At 38.9% G+C, this 19,453-nt stretch overlaps 1 protein-coding gene across 1 annotated transcript; it reads right to left on the bottom strand.

Annotated features, from left to right (window-relative positions):
- Positions 1-4,582: 4,582 nt before the first annotated feature.
- On the bottom strand, positions 4,583-17,926 carry GJA1 (gap junction protein alpha 1). The gene is made up of 2 exons (XM_030853570.2): positions 17,725-17,926; positions 4,583-7,491 (listed from the first exon to the last, which is right to left on the bottom strand). Exon 2 carries the CDS (start codon positions 7,473-7,475, stop codon positions 6,330-6,332), a length of 1,146 nt encoding a protein of 381 aa, XP_030709430.1. The 5' UTR covers positions 7,476-7,491; positions 17,725-17,926; the 3' UTR covers positions 4,583-6,329.
- Positions 17,927-19,453: the final 1,527 nt, after the last annotated feature.

The following is a 19,453-nucleotide window of genomic DNA, read 5'->3' as shown; positions in this document are numbered from 1 at the left end:
ATAGTTACATTTAACTTCCAAATTACTCAGTCTCACTGAAATTTGAAACTCATGGTTCCCCCAAATATTTTTGAATTAACCTGCCCAAGGAAGGGCAGTCATTGACAAGCTTGGCTAAAATATGAAAAATTGTCTCAGAATAAACATTTTCTTTAACTAGCTCTCTGGTTGTGTCTACCTTTGAAAATGTCTTTATATAGGGAGTAGCTTGAATGATTAGAAATTAATATGTTAACGAATTATAAAGGTCAGTTTAATTCCAGTTGCTCTGAGTTGAGAAAAACTTGAGTGTGAGCCACAGTCACATCAAAGTCTTCAAAAGCAATGGCCAATTTATACTCTAGGACTCTGGGTGGAGTTGAGACTTCAAGTAGTGTTTTAGAGAATCTCAAAATATACCTTTTACCCTCCAGAGTTCTTTGAGTTAACCTCAGTTGAAGTTGTTTTCTCACAGGCTTAAGGTCAGTTTAAATTTTTTCAGGGAAGGGTTTCTAAATTAGTTAACTGTGTTCAGAATTCATAAATATACCTGAATATATGAAATATATAACTCTGACCCAAGCTTTTCAAAGCAGAAGGCAGTCTTACATTTCTCTCCATTTACTTTTAAAATAAAATAACCCTCATGGTTTCTGCTACCATAGCAACTAAAAGCTCTCTTACTGTCTATACTAATTCTGATGAACAGTTTTGTAAAAAGTAACTGACTAAGAGATTCCAGCACAAATACCCGCCCAGACTCCATTTCATTCCATGTCTTGTAGGGACAGATGGCTCATTACATTAAATAAGACCTGAGACCAGGGTTGGCTTTCTAAAGTGGGCGCCTCTTGAGACAGATTTTATATTCAACAGGAAAGTGTGTGGGCATTGAAATTACTCTACACGTCACAGCCCAAATAAGCATTGGGTCATTTGAGAGAAACATCCGGAGACCAGAAGAAATAATCTGACTTAAAATTTCAACATTTTGAAGACCAGGAAACAAATGCAAACATTTTCCTCCAAATTTTCTTTCTTCTTTATGTGATATTCTTGTTACTCTACTGTCCTTGAAGCAAAGTTCCACGTCTGCTCTTGAGTTCTGAAAATTGCCAGCTGCAAATTCTGACATGCCAAGGGGCTCAGCTATATTTGCCCAAGCAAGAAAAGGTAAAAACAGAATCTTGGAGCCAGTAAAGATTATAAACATGTTTCTATACTTTGGGTGTGCTGTTTATAAAAAGAACCCACTTTAAGACTTTAATAAGCCCCCAAACTTCATTATTTTGCTCTCCCTCCAAGTACAAAGCACAGATGTTTTGGCATGTCGGAATATGAAGTTTGGAATTTTTAGGAGAGGCAGTTTGTGGGCAAGGACCTAGTACCCTGGGCAGGTAGAGGTTCAGCAAGTTTCTCAAAATAAGGCGAAAGAACAGCCCATGGCCTAGAAGCTTCGTGAGGACCCACAGGGGCTAGGATGATAATGCAGTGAACCAAGAGGGTTCACTAGACTTCTTCCCAATATTTAAGGACTTGGGGCAATCCTACCACTTTTAATAATAGGTAGCATAAGTTTGTGCATGAAATTCTGAGGTAAAATGATGGTAATATAAAATATATGATTATCTAACAAGACTAGGTAATTTCATGTAAAATCAGAGGCTTTGCTTAAATAAGTTTCCTATTGTTTACAGAGTAAGAAACACTATTATAAGACTATAAAAATGACCCTGAAGTTTCTCCTTCCAGTTTCTAACATGACCATCCTTTCCTCCATTTCCACCCAATATTAATTATTTTTTCCCCAGCAGATTCTAGAACTGCACCTCCCAATTCAATAGCCATTAGCCACATATAGCTATTTAAATTAAAATTAAAATAATCCTTTTCTAAACAACCCTCAGAATAGGAGAAAATATTTGCAAATGAATCAACGGACAAAGGATTAATCTCCAAAATATATAAACAGCTCATGCAGCTCAATATTAAAAAAACAAACCAATCAAAAAATGGGCAGAAGGCCTAAATAGACATTTCTCCAAAGACATATAGATGGCCAAGACGCACATGAAAAGCTGCTCAACATCACTAATTATTAGAGAAATGCAAATCAAAACTACAGTGAGGTATCACCTCACACCAGTTAGAATGGGCATCATCAGAAAATCTACAAACAACAAATGCTGGAATTGGTGTAGGGAAAAGGGAACCCTGTTGCACTGTTGGTGGGAATGTAAATTGATACAGCCACTATGGAGAACAGTACGAAGGTTCCTTAAAAAACTAAAAATAGAATTACCATATGACCCAGCAATCCCACTACTGGGCATATACCCAGAGAAAACCATCATTCAAAAAGACACATGTACCCCAATGTTCATTGTAGCACTATTTACAACAGCCAGGTCATGGAAGAAACCTAAATGCCCATCGACGAATGGATAAAGAAGATGTGGTACATATATACAATGTAATATTACTCAGCCATAAAAAGGAACGAAACTGTGTCATTTGTAGAGATGTGGGTGGACCTAGAGACTGTCATACAGAGTGAAGTCAGAAAGAGAAAAACAAATATCATAAATTAACGCATATATGTGGAATCTAGAAAAATGGTACAGATGAACCTGTTTGCAAGGCAGAAGTAGAGACACAGGTGTAGAGAACAAACGTATGGACACCAAGGGTGAAAGTGGGGGAGGGGGGTGGTGGTGTGATGAACTGGGAGACTGGGATTGACATGTATACACTGGTATGTATAAAATAGATGACTAATCAGAACCTGCTGTATAAAAAATAAATTAATTAAATTAAATTAAAAAAATAATAATCCTTTTCTTCAGACTCACTAGCCATATTTCATGTGTTTCAATAGCCGCATGTAGCTAGTGGCTACCATAGTGCACAGAATAGAACATTTCCACAACAGAAAGTTCTACTGCTTCTAGAAGATTCAAAAATTTCCCATTTTTTAAACCTGAAATTTTATGCCAAAAATGAGTATCTCATAAAAATTTGTGGAATAAAACTGCATAGTTTTCTCATAATTTTAAAACACAGCTCAATTTAATTTTTAGTTGTGGAAAATAGGCAGCCAATTAAGGTAAGCAAAACGGAGTGGAACATCATTATTAAAACTTCTGGAAGGCTTCACATTGTAAGCTTCATGGAGCAGGGGACTCTTTGGTCATTCTAATAATCACCACTACTTAACAAAGTGTCTGATATATGGCTGGTGTCTCAAATTTTTAACAGTGATTTCCTCTGAATTAGAACTTCGCTGATGTCTCTGTTGGAGAATGGGGAGACCTGAGGTTTGATTTTCAATTTCGTCTACTAAAACTGTAGTTTAAAACTGTATATTTATAATATACTTAGATTTTATTTTTTTAAATAGTGAGAAGCTTTAAAGTTTGGGAAATGTTTAAGATGGACTATTTTTTAAAGATGTAACTTGCCCTCCCACCTCCACACACGTACATCAGAAACCTACATTCAGTAGTCTATTTGTCCATCTGTACCCTATGAACTGTTTGTGAATACACACACACATTCAAATAAACCACATTTCTTTATTCCCCGTAGTAAATGCAAACACATACATGCACAGAGAAAACTTGCCTCTCCCTTCAGATTCTCAGCCAGACAATGGTAATACTTGAAGACATGTTGATACTACCAATTATATTGACTCAGAAACTGGTTAGTAGACAATCCTTTGACTTTAGGCGCATCCTGTAACATTTGTTCATTAATTAAAAAAAAAAAAAAAAGAAGCCACTGAACTGAACTAGTTTATTTCTAAACTAGTAATATTTTTATGTTCCAGGCATTTACTAGTTTGCTTTGTGATGTGTTCATGTAAACAATGTTAGTAAGTTAAAAGCTTTTGGGACTTCCCTGGTGGTCAGTGGTTAAGACTCCGTGCTTCCACTGCAGGGGGCATGGGTTTGATCCCTGGTCTGGGAACTAAGATCCCAAATGCCACATGGTGTGGAAAAAAAAAAAAACTTTGTTGAAATGTGACTTAAAAGTGATAATACATTTTATATTTTAAACTACAGCAATACTATCAGTTGCCCAGAATTGTTCTTGTCCCTATGAATGGTTCAATTTTTCTTGGGTGTTAAGAATTTAAAAATTCATATTTTCTGTGTTTTCACAATGTCTTGGAAAAATAGAATCATAGATCTATTTCATTCTTTTGTCACACAGCATAACCATACTCAAACCAACCCTGCATTATTCTTTTATATCTGGGAGGCCCTATAGCTTTAAAATTTTAGCACCCTCATCTTTTTATGCTTACTTCTGTCATGTATGGATCTACTAAATTACTCACTTTAGACTCTATCACACATCTCATTAATTTTATATTCCAAATTCAACACTCTAATACTTTACCTTCTCTGTTGAATAAATATCCAAATATGTTCATCAATGTTGCACTGAATCTAGCTAATAATAAATACTGTTCTTTTAAAGATTCTGGAATCTTGTGAATCTTATTTGCCCACATCCTCATAACCAATGGAAATGTCTTTGATAATTGTGAATTGATGCAATAAAAGTTTTAAAAAATCACCTGGGATATAAAGGCTATCTTTATACTAAATTAAAACTTTATTGAATAAAGAACACTCTCCAGAACACATGATCAGATGGACTAGGTCTACATTACATGCAATGAAGCTGAACATGACAGTAGTTTAACATGGAATGTCAAACAAATTAGTATTTCTCATTGTACAAAACTGCTTATGTAGTTGACATGCAAGAAGAAAAGTATGATACTCTGCATTTTCACTAATCATCCGTGATGAATTTTAAAAAGACATTTGAAGAAACTGGTAGATTTCTTTAGGATAGATTTCAAATAAATTAGTTACATGTGTACTATTGAAACTTCTTTCAACCTCTCTTGCATTCCAAATAAAATCTTAGTGCAAACATCAAAGTTGCTGGTTACTCCAAAAGACTGTCAAACTCATGATAGAATAAAAGTTCTGAATTAATGTGCATAAGTAGGACAAAACCAAGAATACCAGTTACTGCAAAATTCATCTAGGCACACTTAATAGTCCACTCTAAGCATTTTTTCTAAGTCTCTCACATTAAGTACTAAAGCCTGTTTACAGTACTAAAATTCTATCATTCAAGCATCAATGATTATATTTCAGAAAAAGAAAATCATTCATTTCAGCAATAGCATTACTGCTATATTCTAAAAAAAGAAAAAAGAAAAAAAAAAAAGAATCATAATTAACAAAACCAGTATCCATAATAGGATACATGGAGAAAAAACATTTTAGGGGAAAAAAAAAAAAATGTGCTTTACTTGCACAGCAGGAATTATATAATGTAAACACCATATTGGCCCACACCACAAAATCCATGAGAAAGGTTCAAATTTGAACACCATGTGTGCATTATTTTCAAATCTGTGTTTGTGAGTTTATACTGCATCTGCTTGTACCAATACATGACAAATAAAACACACTCTTCCACACACATTCACATACAAGTGATTGTTAAACATTGAGCATGGCTTGCTTCCCTGACTTTAACTCAAAAAATGGTAAGTGATATCCCAACTGTTTTTTAAATGTCTACAGAAATCATTAAATGAATGTGAATAGTAGTTGAGGAATGATGCAAAGTGATGGTAATAATAACGTGGATGTAAAAAAGAATGTACGTAAAACTGGCTGAGATTTGCAAATGCATGGAAAGTCTTCTTCTGTGGGCCGTGTCTGAACTTTTAACTGATACCAAGAATAAAAAATATAGTAGCACAAGTCCACTGACACCTGGAGGGTCAGGCCTAGAAAGCTTACCTTCAAAGTGCAAATTTTAACAATGGAATGTTTTAGCAGGGACATAAGGACAATCCTCTGTCTTCTTGATAAAGAGAAGTAGGATGTTCAGGAAGTATTTTCTCCTGGCCAAAGTTATTTCAGTTTCTTGGTAAAACAAAAAAGTATTTAACCAAAAATATCACCCACCCAGTCTTTCACATACACAGAAGTATTCTTAAGGGTGTGTGGGGAGGAAAAAGCCCTTAACTATGGATCACCTAATGCAACTTTTATTTAAAATTTAAGTTCTTTGAATCAACTACATTAAATACCAACATGTACCTCTCTCATCCCTTCCCTCTCCACCTGCCTATCCCTAACACCCACAGTGAACCAGGTATTCTAATGTCTTTGTGTTTTCTAAGCCTCGTGACAAGGCTGTTGAGTACCACCTCCACTGGAAAAAAAATGAACACCTAAGGTGCACTTTCTATAGCACCTTTTTCTTCTCCACAACTGAGTGGAATCTTTATGCTCTCAAGACTGGACCTAGATCTCTAGGTCATCAGGCCGAGGTCGGCTGCTGGCACGACTGCTGGCTCTGCTGGAAGGCCGCTGGTCCACAATGGCTAGAGGCTGTAGTTCATGGCCAGCATCGAGCTTTTTAGAATTCTGGTGGTCATCAGGGAAATCAAATGGCTGTGCGTGGGAGTTAGAGATGGTGCTTCCTGCCTGCCCCATTCGATTTTGTTCTGCACTGTAATTAGCCCAGTTTTGCTCACTTGCTTGTTTGTTGTAATTGCGGCAGGAAGAATTGTTTCTGTCTCCGGTAACCAGCTTGTACCCGGGAGGAGACATGGGTGAGAGGGGAGCGGTTGGGGAGGAGCAGCCATTGAAATAAGCATATTTTGGAGATCCACAGTCTTTGGCGTGGTTCGGTGGGCTGCTGGTAGTGTGGTAAGGATCGTTCTTTCCCTTCACGCGATCCTTAACACCCTTGAAGAAGACATAGAAGAGTTCGATGATGTTCAAGCCAAGAGACACCAAGGACACGACCAGCATGAAGATGATGAAGATGGTTTTCTCTGTGGGACGAGAAAGGAAGCAGTCCACCTGATGCGGGCAGGGATCTCTTTTACAAGTGTAAACAGCACTCAAACTGAATCCATAGACGTACCACTGGATCAGCAAGAAGGCTACCTCAAAGACAGACTTGAAGAGGATACTGATGATGTAGGTTCGCAGCAAACCCCCTCGCATTTTCACCTTGCCATGCTCTTCGATGCCATACTTGAACTTCTTTATTTCAATCTGCTTCAAGTGCATCTCCAAATTCCTATCATCATTTTGGGCTTTGAGTTCCTCCTCTTTCTTGTTCAGTTTCTCTTCCTTTCGCATCACGTAGAACACATGAGCCAGGTACAAGAGTGTGGGAACAGACACAAATATGATCTGCAGGACCCAGAAACGCACATGAGAGATTGGGAAAGATTTGTCATAGCAGACGTTTTCACAACCAGGTTGTTGAGTGTTACAGCGAAAGGCAGACTGCTCATCACCCCAGGCTGACTCAACTGCTGTCCCCAGTAGCAGGATTCGGAAAATGAAAAGGACTGACAGCCACACCTTCCCTCCAGCGGTAGAATAGGCTTGAACCTTGTCAAGGAGTTTGCCTAAGGCACTCCAGTCACCCATGTTGCCTGGGCACCACCTGAAAAGAAAAAGACAACTAAATGATCATAGGCCACAGATTGTTAGTTTAATATACAGTTTCTTTCAGCCAGCAGTCAAAGTACCGTAAAAGATCTCCTATCTTTCTAGCACTCTTCAAAAACAAACAAATAAACAAACAAAAAAGCCACAAGTGCAAACTCTTCCATTTTCCCCTGAAAAGAGCTCTCAAATTTTCTTGAGATACGCTAAATCTTCGAAACAGCAGAGCCTATGTGCAGAGTAAATTGCGATCTTAACCTTGCGAAGATGTATTACTTGCTCAACCACTGTCTTACCACGTGACTTGAGAAGTTGTGTGCGCTAAGTGTCTCTGCTTATTTTATCCCCCTGGACGGTCCAATTAGAGGACTGTTCTTACCTGATAGGCCTGTGTCTGCATGCACACCCAAGCAAAATGCTGATATGTGGTATTCAAAAAGCATGGGTACCTAAGAATTGAGGTAAGAACACCCATACCCAGGCACATGCATGCAACCTGTTTTCAAACCTCATTCCTATTACATATAGTACTTTATTCCTAATTGTATCCTGAAATGTTTCTCCTTGGTAATTCAAGTGTCATTTGTGCATACTCTACAGTGTAGTCATTTATACTTCTCTGTTTCTTCTTAAGCAGTGACTCATGTGGTTCAGAAGTCTGTCTTCTGCCCAGAGGAAAATACGTTGTGCTGAAACACACCATTTTGACACACTGTGTCCCTAGATGCAGGAACGTACTTTCAAAAAACAAGACTAAATGCACATCACGTTTCAAGTAAGAGTTCAATTGACCTCGATACTAATTATAGCCTGAGAAATAAAAAGACAACTTTAGTGTTATCTCTAGTAAAAAGGATTGGTTTTAATCTTTGGATTGCTGTACAAGTAAGTTCCTTTACTGGGCTTTGGGTCCTCAGCCCACGCACTCTATTTAACTTCCTATCAATACCTAGATATCTCAAGCCTAGGACTTACCCATTATTGGGGCTGATATGACAGGAATCCCAAAAGTTATTTAGTTCAATTTATTCTTCTAATGCCAATAGTCCTTTTAACTGATGAAAATTGAGGTCTTAAGTATATAGGAAATATTCAGCTATCCGTAGAGCCAGAAAAAGACTTTCAATCCCAAGACCAAGGCTTCCCAATGCATGACACTGGTCTTAAAATTATAGCAAAGCTGGGTTAACGTTAGAAATGTTTCCGTGCTTTAACATATACAATCTTAGCGGGGGCTGAAATCTGGTAAGAAATGAATAACATTGCATGTGGCAGCCAGAGAGAATATAGTCTAATTTTCAGCAGAGAGTAATTGGAGGGTTCAGAATGGGATGAAGTAGTCAAAGATTATTTAATCATTAAAAACAAGCAAAGCAAAGACTTTTCAGGAGCTTACTGAATTTTAAATAGTATAACTAGGGCTTCCCTGGTGGCGCAGTGTTTGAGAGTCCGCCTGCCGATGCAGGGGACACGGGTTCGTGACCCGGTCCGGGAAGATCCCACATGTCACAGAGCGGCTGGGCCCGTGAGCCATGGCCGCTGAGCCTGCGCGTCCGGAGCCTGTGCTCCGCAACGGGAGAGGCCACAACAGAGGCCTGCGTACCACAAAAAAAAAAAAAAAAAAAAAAAATAGTATAACTAAAAGTAGGATTATATAGACTTCCTAGAAATATGTTTGTTGTCTGGATATAAAGAATTTTTCACCTGGTATTAAACTATAAGCCATCTTCTCCTTGTGGGAAGTAAATGAGGTCCATGGGAATCTTCTTCCCCACCAAGCAATGTTACATTTCTGTCTAATGCCTGTACCTCCTGGCTATAGAGGGCAGAAAAAAATGAATTGGATACTGGCCTGGGATTTCCTGGATGGAACAAAGAAGAGATGGCTGATTCATAAACTGAAAATATATCAGCTATCTAAATTAGCAGTCAGTGAGTATTTTTGATGACAGCCCAGAGACTGGTGCCAAAGAAAGGGGGGTGGGTGATGGGTAAAGGTTGGAGGTGAGTGGTAAAGGTTGGAGGTGGGTGGGCAAATTACAGTAAATAACTTTTTTATGACCCTGCCAGTGGTCATAAAAAAGGAAGCTTCACCTCTAGGAAGGGCCATTTTAGATTGTGAATCGAAAGTGAAATTGATGTATGGAAAGCAGTCAAACAAGAACAAAGGCTTGTAGGACTGACAAAGAGAGTGAAATAGCCAGGGGAAAGCTTGAGAAGCTTGAAGTGAGGCAGTAATTTAGCTTTGACGGAGGGTTTGATATGACAGAATGTAAAAGAAAGAAACTACAATTTAGCAGAAGATACTACACTGGCAACGAAGAAGCACAGTCCGTGAGGACAGAATTTTTGAAGCTCTATCAATAGACAGTTTCGATGTGATGATGTGTAAATTGGTCCCAATTCTGTGTAGAGAATTACAATATTTTGCCAGTGTCATCTGCTTTTGCTCAATACTCCAGTTTTGGGGGGGTGGGGGTGGGGATGAATGACAAAAACAATCAAGTATAAAATGATAAACTGCACACATCTCTTCACATTCACGCGATGATCGAGCTCAAGAAAAACTTAACGTGCTTCAGGTACACTGAGAAGTTGTCATTTTAGTCAGTGTTTCGTTATTATTCAAAGTAAAATATGTAGATGCTTGTGGCAATTAATTACTAAGTTTCTTTACACTCTATGGAAAAATAAAACTTGAGTTTCCTATAATTCTGAGATTCCACAAAAATACCCTATAGTGCCACAGTATGTGAACTGGGTCACTGGACAGCTCTCTAGGTAGTAGCCAAGTTGTCTTTTCTTTAAGCAGCCACCCAGTTGTCATTTGCATTAACTGAGTTATACTCTTTTACCTGAATGAGTTGAATTATCCAATTGGACACCTAGTATCCTGCAACATGTAGATACCTGTTATTAGCACTATCATAGAGACCATCAGATAATGTTTAATGTGATGGCTTATAATGCCGTTATCTTTTTGGTAGTCATTCACTTTGCTGTGAATTAAAAGTTCTATCAACCGGTTGTCCCCTCATCTCCATTATCATTTTCATTTTTCCAAGTCATAATTGAAAAAGTAATGCCCTTTTATAAGAAGAGGTCATAATTATGTTTACAGAATCCCTAGCATTGATTTATAGACTATATACCCCATTCACATTCACTAGTATGAGACAGGTGTATTCCTTATTTGATATATGATAACATCATGGCAGTTGAGCATATATCCTGTATATTCATGCCTTCACCTCTAGGTTCCCAGGGTGGAAATTTATATGTAGATTAAGGTCTAGGTTAAGGAGTTGTACAAACTTCTTATTAGGAGCATATGCTTGACAGTAGCTGGACCGTCCTTCTTGTGTCCTCTATGTACCATGTTAGATCACATTTTCCATTGCTCTTCATGGCCCTCTAGACTAGAAGCCAAAAACCAGTCACGCCAGGTGTGACCCGCCCAAGGACCCTCTGGGCCCTTTGCAGGTTCCCAAAGGGCATCAGAATCACTTAGCAGCATGTGTTAAGAACACACATTCCTGACACTCACCATTTTGAATGAATATCATGGGGTGAGGGTGGGGGGTGGCTTGTGAATCATTCTTTTGGTTTTTTTTTCTTTTTCTAAACAAATGCACCAGGTGATTCTGAAGTAAGTTTTCAGGCCAAGAGGCAAATGTTTCTTGACATTTTTTGGTGCTCTGTCTCGTCTCTCATTCAAAATATTTAGGAGTGGAGAAATGGCAGGAGAGCAGAAAGGGATTGAGTGTCTAAAAAGGTCAAGGGGATGGGGGGGCAGGGTTAGTATGGGGGGCAGAGGTCTCTGGGCAACTGGGAACTGAGCTTACCCTTTACTGTACAGCCCCCTGTCCCTCCACCTCCATCGGCTGCTCCCCAAGAGCACAAGGACTCAAATGCTTTACTCAAAATGAAAAAAAAAACTTCTATTTTAAGTTACTTTTTGACCGTCCCCTGTTCCAGAGCCATATAAACAAATCACTGTGCCAAAGCTAGACACTTTGCTGTGTCATTAATGTTCTAATAATTATTAGGAGAATTAGAATATATTTTACTCCCAATTTTAAAGATTTTCCCAAGAAGAGACACTGTAATGAGTTGAGAGTGGGGAACTAAAATAAAATAAAGGTAAATAGGAGTGCTTCCTGATAAAAATCCACTTAATGGATTTGGGGGGTGGGGCGGGGCAGAAGTACTGTGTGTGTTTCTAATATCCTAAACCAAACATTATAAGCCTTTTGTGACTTCCCTGGCAGTCCAGTGGTTAAGACTCCGGGCACAGGGGGCACAGGTTCAATCCCTGGTTGGGGAACTAGGAGCCAGCATGCCCTAGGGTGCGGCCAAAACAAAAAAAACTATAAGCCCCAAAACTAAACTGTAAACTCTCCTAATGTTTTTCTTTAATTTTTGTAAGAACCCCTCTCCCTTGCAGTAAATGTCTTTGAGTGGGCTCAGTTGTGACCATTCCTCTATAGTTACAACAGCCAGATGTGTTTTTGGTAATATTCATACCCACACATAATTAACATAATCTACATTCAACCTGTCTGCAAATTCTATAGGTTTTATCTTCCACCCAAAACAGACTGAGTCTCACCACCACCCCTGCTCTTAGCCTGATCTCAGCCATCATCAGGTTACTTGTCACCTTTCTTCAGGTTATATGTCAAGACCCTAGTTACCCTGCTCGCCAATCTATTCTCCTCAGTCAGTCTTGAAAAACTAACAAGCCGATCTGCCTTGATCAGCTTGGTTCCATCTCCATGGCTTGTTCTGGTATCACCTCATCAGCCAGCACTCTAGGTCTGTCACTTGCTACTCCCCTTGTTCTGTTTTTGTTTTTTTAATGGCCCTTGGCTCTACTTGGCACATTATGTATTTACTTGTTTATTGTTTGTCTGCCTCCATGACAAGGACTTTTCACTATCTGCTTTCCTCAGCTAGAATGTGAGCTCCATGAGGGAGTTTCTTTTGTCCACTGCGGTATCTCCAGTGCTTAAAAGAGTTAAGAGATAGTGAATATCTATTGAATGAATTAAAAGCGGCTTGTACAAAGAAAGGTACTAGGTTTCACCAGTTTTGTTTGTTTGTTTACTATCTCCTTGGGACTCTCTTAATTATAGTTATATATCCCAAACTTCTGAAGTTTCAAATTAATTAAAAAGAGACTTCCACAGTAAAAAAAAAAAAAAGTGGTAATTGTCAGCATCTCATATTACACGGACTATTAAATTTTCAAGTGATAATTGCTGTAACAGAGAACTGTCTGAAACAACATACTTTAAATGATTCCTGAACAGGCAATATGACTGAATTAAGAAAACAGACTCTTTAACAAAGAATTTGTTAAACAAGGTCTTGAATTTATTACACAAGGTCATAGTGATTTGGGATTCTTGCAGAACTGCACCAGGTATCATAGATATTTATGCAGTTTCACTATTATGCTGTTTCACAGGTTAAGATTTTAAAACAACACCACCAAAAAAAAAACTTGTTCGGTCCAATTCTGCAGTATTCTAATTCTGACTGGACTACACAATTCAATTGTCGCCGAAAGAGACCCCACAGTGTCTTGCAATAGAAGAAATAATCTGTTAAACTTGTGTATATTTTAAGAATGATAAATCTCGGGGTAAGATTTGGGCTCTGAACGGAAGAATAACAGCTGATATCAACCCTGGTTAATATAACATCTCTATATAGTTTGAGTGTATGTTAGGCAGTTAAGTGATTTGAATCAGGTACCATAGAAAATGTATCTTCCCAGTTCATCAGGTAATATACAACCTTTGCTTCCTTATACCTGGGTAGTTAGCCTAACTCTGTGATGTATCAAACCTATTCCGTGTAAACCTCTGTTCTATTTAAAATTCTGTCTCATGGCTCCCTGATTATCCTTAGATTCCTTTGTAAAGACTGAAATACTGCTACATTTCTGCAGGTATCTGATGTGTGTGGCATTGCTTTTTTGAGGGAGGTAGGATGGGGAACACACTAACAAGCCTTCTTTCCACGGCCCTCACCCTTTTTCATCACCCTGTCAGCACACATCAGCCTCCACAGAACAATGAGATGAGATGGGAGTTGAGGAGTGAGGGACTCCATCCAAAGAGACAATCCCCTCCCCTAGTCCAATAGCTACCACTCAACTCCCCTACTAACAGAAGTTTCTAATGGTCACTTGAGGGGTGCTAGAGGAAAGAGCCTAAGTCAGAAGCTGCAGGCTAAAAGCCATGTTCTTAGATTGTGATTGGATGGACTTTAAAATAACGCTATTTCTATCAGTTTTGGTGCTTCCCCCAAATGTCACCTCCAAATTTACTATTTTTATTGAACAGCCTAGTTATTTTGTCATCATATAAACACACTCTTAGAGCCCTCACAAGTGTATTGATTAAGAACAGTCTATTTTCCTTAATGAGCATTAAATGAATATCTCATGCACATGAAGCTCTTAATAAAAGCTCAATAAAGTTTAGCTATTACTCTTTAAATTAATTTTAGATGTAGATATAGCCCACTTATTTTCTAACTTTGGCATCCTTTCTTTAGCAAAATAGCAACTAAGAAGTGATTAACATTTGCCTAATGGTAATCAAAATTAGTTTTCTAGATGTTCCTGTAATGAGTACAATATTGCTATTTTAGCAACCTCAAAGAGATTTATGAGAAGGAGGAATTTACCCTTTATCAATTAATAGGGAGAAAGGACCATGAAGAGGGTCTTTGTGTTTCTATTTGGAGGCATCTCCTCTAAATCATGGAAAAAGTCATGTACTATAGAATGTATCTGCCTTACAGAAATTGCTAAAAAACACTATATATTTTCTATATTACTGTAAATTTTAAACATTCCATAAAACACATTTTTTTTTGGCCATCCTGCGTGGCATGTGGGTTCTTAGTTCACTGACCAGGGATCAAATCCGTGCCCCCTGCAGTGGAAGTGCGGAGTCTTAACCACTGGACCGCCAGGGAAGTCCCAAAACACATATTTTTAAGAAACGATTTAGAAAGCTAGGAAAACTTGGATGTGAAAGTTATTGAAAGTTAAGAAATTCTTAAAGAAAAAATTTATATATATATATGTATATATATATATATATATATATGGCTCACCCTGGTTTGTGTTTTAACTTTGGCAAAAGACAGTATGTACACACATAGCCAAATGGTGAATCTAGACAGGCAAAGTGGAGACAAAGTGAAGAATTTAGGTAGTTACCCGAAGGAGGTTGGGGGGGGACTTCTGTTGAGAAATTCTGGGGATAATTTTTTAAACTTGACTTATCTATACTGAATATTGACATTAATGGTAAACACTAGATAATTAATAATTAATAACTTGTCTCCCCAGAGCTGAACCAACTTAACGTGTGTGAATATGCTCCAACAATCTATTCAAACAATTAAGAATCTTGAAGGGAAGTCAGATCAGAACAGGAAAGGTGGAGTAGAAGGTATTAATCACTGGTGACTTTCCTATCATTTCCTTCCCTCAGTATCATACATAGAGCCTCTGAGCCTCATACCAAGCTACCCCTCTGGATATCATCAGTGAAATGAAGGAATGCACTGTAATGTGAGGTTTCCATCCTTCTCTACGCAGGAACTGGAAACATGTACGTAACAAAACAACTCTCGATATCTGAAAACACACCCTTTCAGACACTTGCTTGGAACTGTGTTTCCCAGGGTCAGCAATGTAAGAATTACACTGTAAAGGGCCAGGAATTGAGTGGATGGGGTGGCAGTGATAAACTATAAAAGGTAGTAGAAAAATGTGGAACATATTTAAACAGTGAAGAGAGTAGGATCAAAGCATTACCACTGCATTTTCCAGGCAAAGGACAGGTGATAACTATACTGACTTTGGAAACTACAAAGCACCAGACATACACACTGCTAGGACAGAATAACCTTCTGGCAATCTGGCCTACATAGAATTACCCTTTCTCCTGAAGGGTTTTCTACTTGGCTTTTTTCATTCTTTGAGACAGGGTTAATTTAACGAGGTATCTGCATTACTGCAGGATTTTATTCTTGGCAATCCTTGTATAAGTTAGGCTTTTTAAAAATTTTTCATAATCTACTCTTCAAACTGCCTGAGGCATTTTAGACTGAGTTCAAGTGTGCCCAATTATCAGAGGGTGAGATTAAGCATCTTTTCATTACCAGCTTGGTTTGGGAAGCAGAAGAAATTAAACCCACCTCCAAATAAAGCCACGTCTATTTTTCCAACAGTTTGTAGCTCTCCTCTTCCCACCCCCACTTTGTACTCCTGGAGAGAAACACAGGCACGCCCTAGGGTTGAGGGTGAGGATGAGGTTGGTCAAGGAGAGCTTTTGATAAGCTTTATCAGAGATGCTCTGTAAACACCTGGATGGCCAGCCAAGAGGATAAGGGTGGGTGAGCCGCTGCTGGGAACTCAAGGTTTGAGTTTCCGAATTCTGATCTGCCTCTGGACACGTCATGAGCTCTTTACTCATTTCATTATGGGGCTTCCTCCGCTCTCCCCACCCCATCCCTATTCTTGGGAAGTTTTGAGAACTTACAGAAGAGTTACAAGTGCCATTTAAGCACGGTAATTCCCAAGGTACTCAGATTTCCTTATGCTTTATACAGTAGGATTCAACAAGTTCAAAAAAAAAAAAAAAGGACACTGCGGGTGCGGGTTTTGGAAGGGAAATTAGATTGACACATTTAATTCAATTAATCACTTGCTCTTCTTTTACCATTTGGCCACAGTCCATCTCTCCCCCCCCCCCCCTCGCCTCTCTCCCCCTCCCCCTTCCTTTCCAGTGGCGGAACTCGGACCTGCGCTGGGTTTGACCGTGAGGATTTGAGGGAAACTTCTCAGCAAACGTTTCCAAAGCGCGGAGGCTCGGCAGTGCAGGAGCCCCGGGCGAGCCGGGCAGATGATAAGATGGCAGGAGGCTCCCCGAGCCCGCCCGGCACCAGGCCCCCGTCCTCGTTCCGCAAAGCTTTCATTTTTATTTGCTTTTCAGCATTCTCTGGTGCAAATACTTCAAACTGCAGGGTCACACCAAGAATTTAAACTAATTAGTCTGTGGAGTTAGAACAGACAAAATCCCTACCGGACACGAAAACCCACGGTTGCATTTCTGGCTAACAGAATGTGTGTTACCCATAAGAGCATGTAAGAAATTGAGCCCTTTAAAATAACAAATCAGTGTTATCTTTGCCTACTGGCAGCACCGCACCCTGCGGCTCAAACTCAAAAATGTTGCCCAAGAGCTCTGAAGTCTGCTACAGGTTCGGACAAGCGGAAGGCGGCGGGGGCGTGGGGCTGGGGGGAGGTAGCTCCTTCTAAGGCGCCGATTTAAGAAATTTCGTTTCCTATTCTTTCTAGGAGCCCCTGTCTTAGGAGACCGTTTTGGAAATGCACCCTGGCATATACTCTCTTCTAAACGTCCGTTCTCTCTCTGGTAATGCTTTGTTAAGTAACCACCACCCATTCAAGGGATTTCACCTCCGGAACTGCCAGCGTGGTCGACTCAGTGGTGGCTCTCCTGAGGGTCTCAAGATTTTTGCATAGTGGGTGCTAATACAAAGTAACCCTTTACTGTTGCTTTAAGAACCCCAATATTACAGCTCTGATTTTTATACCTTTTTGTTTACCGGGTAAAATTCTAGGAAGGGACCACGTGGAAGTCAAGCAGCAACGTCTTAACAAAGCACTTTGTTAAGAAGTTTGCTTTGCAAGGCTATAGAACATCAATCAAGATTTCCATATGAAAAAGTACAAAGAGTAGAATTCTATAGCAAGCACGCTAAGCAAATTTGCACTTTGATTTTTCTGCTGTTGTCAGTCAAACCCCCCAACCTAGGCCCCCTAACCCCGCCCCCCTCAAAGTTACAAAGCACCTAGACTATTACTGATTACCCAAAAAAGTAAAATTATCCTCTAAAATGGAGAACCAAATATCCAGTAACTTTATTCTAATATTCTGATTCTAATCAGAAAGATCTGAATCTTATTTACCTGTTGCATTATTAAAAGAAAACTTTTTAACAGTCAAAAAGTAAATACCGTAAGTTCAATTTTAAGTTTAAAACTATAGACACTTTCAAGTTCATCATTCCCTTTACAATATCATGTGAAAGCTACATTTAACAAATTTTAAAACTTTAGAAAAGTTTTTCTTGTAGAAAAAGAAAGGAATAGGTAAAGATCTTTTAAAAAACTTACTGTTTCTCTTGAAAGAAGTGAAGTAGTCACGCCAAGTGATTGAACTCCTCAGAGAATGAAGTCAAATGCGAAAACAAGTCCAGGCCCTCAGACCTGTCTATTTAAAGTTTAAAAGTCTGCAGCTATTTGGTACTTTCCTCACTCCTTCCCCCTAATGAAAGAAAAGTGCTGATACCTCATAAAAGCTTTTTTCTTACTTGGAGCACAGAGCTTTTAAAAGTTTCAAGCCACTGACTCAACAAGGAGGAGGGACTAAAAGAAAGGGGCGGGGAAGAGGAAAGGCGGGCAGGAGAGTGGAGAGGAGGCCGGCCAACGTGGACGGGTGGGGGAGAAGAAGCAAAGAGGAGTAACCAGCCCGGATAAAGCTGTACTTTAAATCTGCTGACTAGAGTAATGAAATAGCATTAGAGACGTGAGTTCCACTGCTTGTAGTTGCTCCTTACAAAAACAATTATGGGTTTTAGTTAGCGCTTTTTTCACCAAATGTCCAGGGATGATAAAAAGCAGTGTATTTTAGAATATTACTACCTTTTCTAAAATTTTACTTACTGTAATATTACAGTAAATTAATGTGGTGGAAAAGAGTATAGCCAAGGCATACTTGTTGCCTATTGGCCAAGGTGTGTGAAGTTAAAGGTGTGTGTGAGTGAGTTATTTGATGAGCTAATTCCTTTCCTCTTAGTTTAAGTAGGGAGAGTGAACAGAGGAAAAGGAGATGGGAGAGAGAAATGTCAGAAATGAACATTTTATGGTGGTATGCCCATCCCAAATCCACCTTCCATCCCCGTGACTGCTTCGAATTTTTTTCTTTACTGCAGTTTAGCAAAACCAATGTAGTTTTATGTAACAATAGTTATAACTGTATAATATATAATACATTTTGACTGTGAAAATCTTGATATCTAACCTCTGCCAGATCTCCAGGGAACTGAAGATTTATAATATCTCAGCCCCATTCATGCCAACTCACTAAAAATGAAATCTCTTTTGTAGTGAAATGTCAGGATATTTTTATGAAATACTCATATGTTAAGTTGGCATCAAGTGGGTCCCGAAACTATCAACCTTCCTTGAGACCATCTCCCTCTCTAAAACCCACTGGATAGTTTTCTGCCTGATGACCGCAGAGGTCTGCATATAATTTTTATGTGCTTTTCCACTACTTCCATGGTCCTCCCTCTTCAGCACTCTGCATTAGGGTTTATAATAGCCTGAGTCATGTGGCCTCAATCTTAGAGTGGGTAGGTCCTTTGAGGACTCTCCAGATGCCATACTAGAGGGCTGTGTGGTAGGACAATTCCCATAAACTGGCTTCAGTGATGCTCCTGAGGTTGGGCAGGGAAATCTCTTGGCCATTATTCTCTGGAAACAAAGCAAACTCATCCAGCCTTAATACTCTTTCCTCTTCTCAGTAGTACAGATATCAGAAAGGGAGAGGATGGCAAATATTTTCTGATAGATACCTCTCCCTAAGTTTCAATTCATTGAAATAAGTAATAAAACACCTTTTGAAATGTTGTAGTGTTAAGACAGAGTTTTGCTCTCTTATTTGCTGGCTATGTTATTTCTAAGGGTACATTTTTCTTTATGTTAAAGAAGGGGAAAAAAGAAATGGAAATTATAGTCTGACTTTCAAGTTTTCATGCTCAGCAATCCATAAATATTGTTTTGGTCTTGGATTTACATTGTCCTTTCCTTCAAATGAGTTTATTGTTTTGTCCTAATTATT

Source organism: Globicephala melas, chromosome 14 (genome assembly GCF_963455315.2).
Source record: "Globicephala melas chromosome 14, mGloMel1.2, whole genome shotgun sequence".
NCBI lineage: Eukaryota > Metazoa > Chordata > Mammalia > Artiodactyla > Delphinidae > Globicephala > Globicephala melas.
Note: the sequence above shows the minus strand (reverse complement) of the source record. Positions and strands in the feature narration are given on the sequence as shown.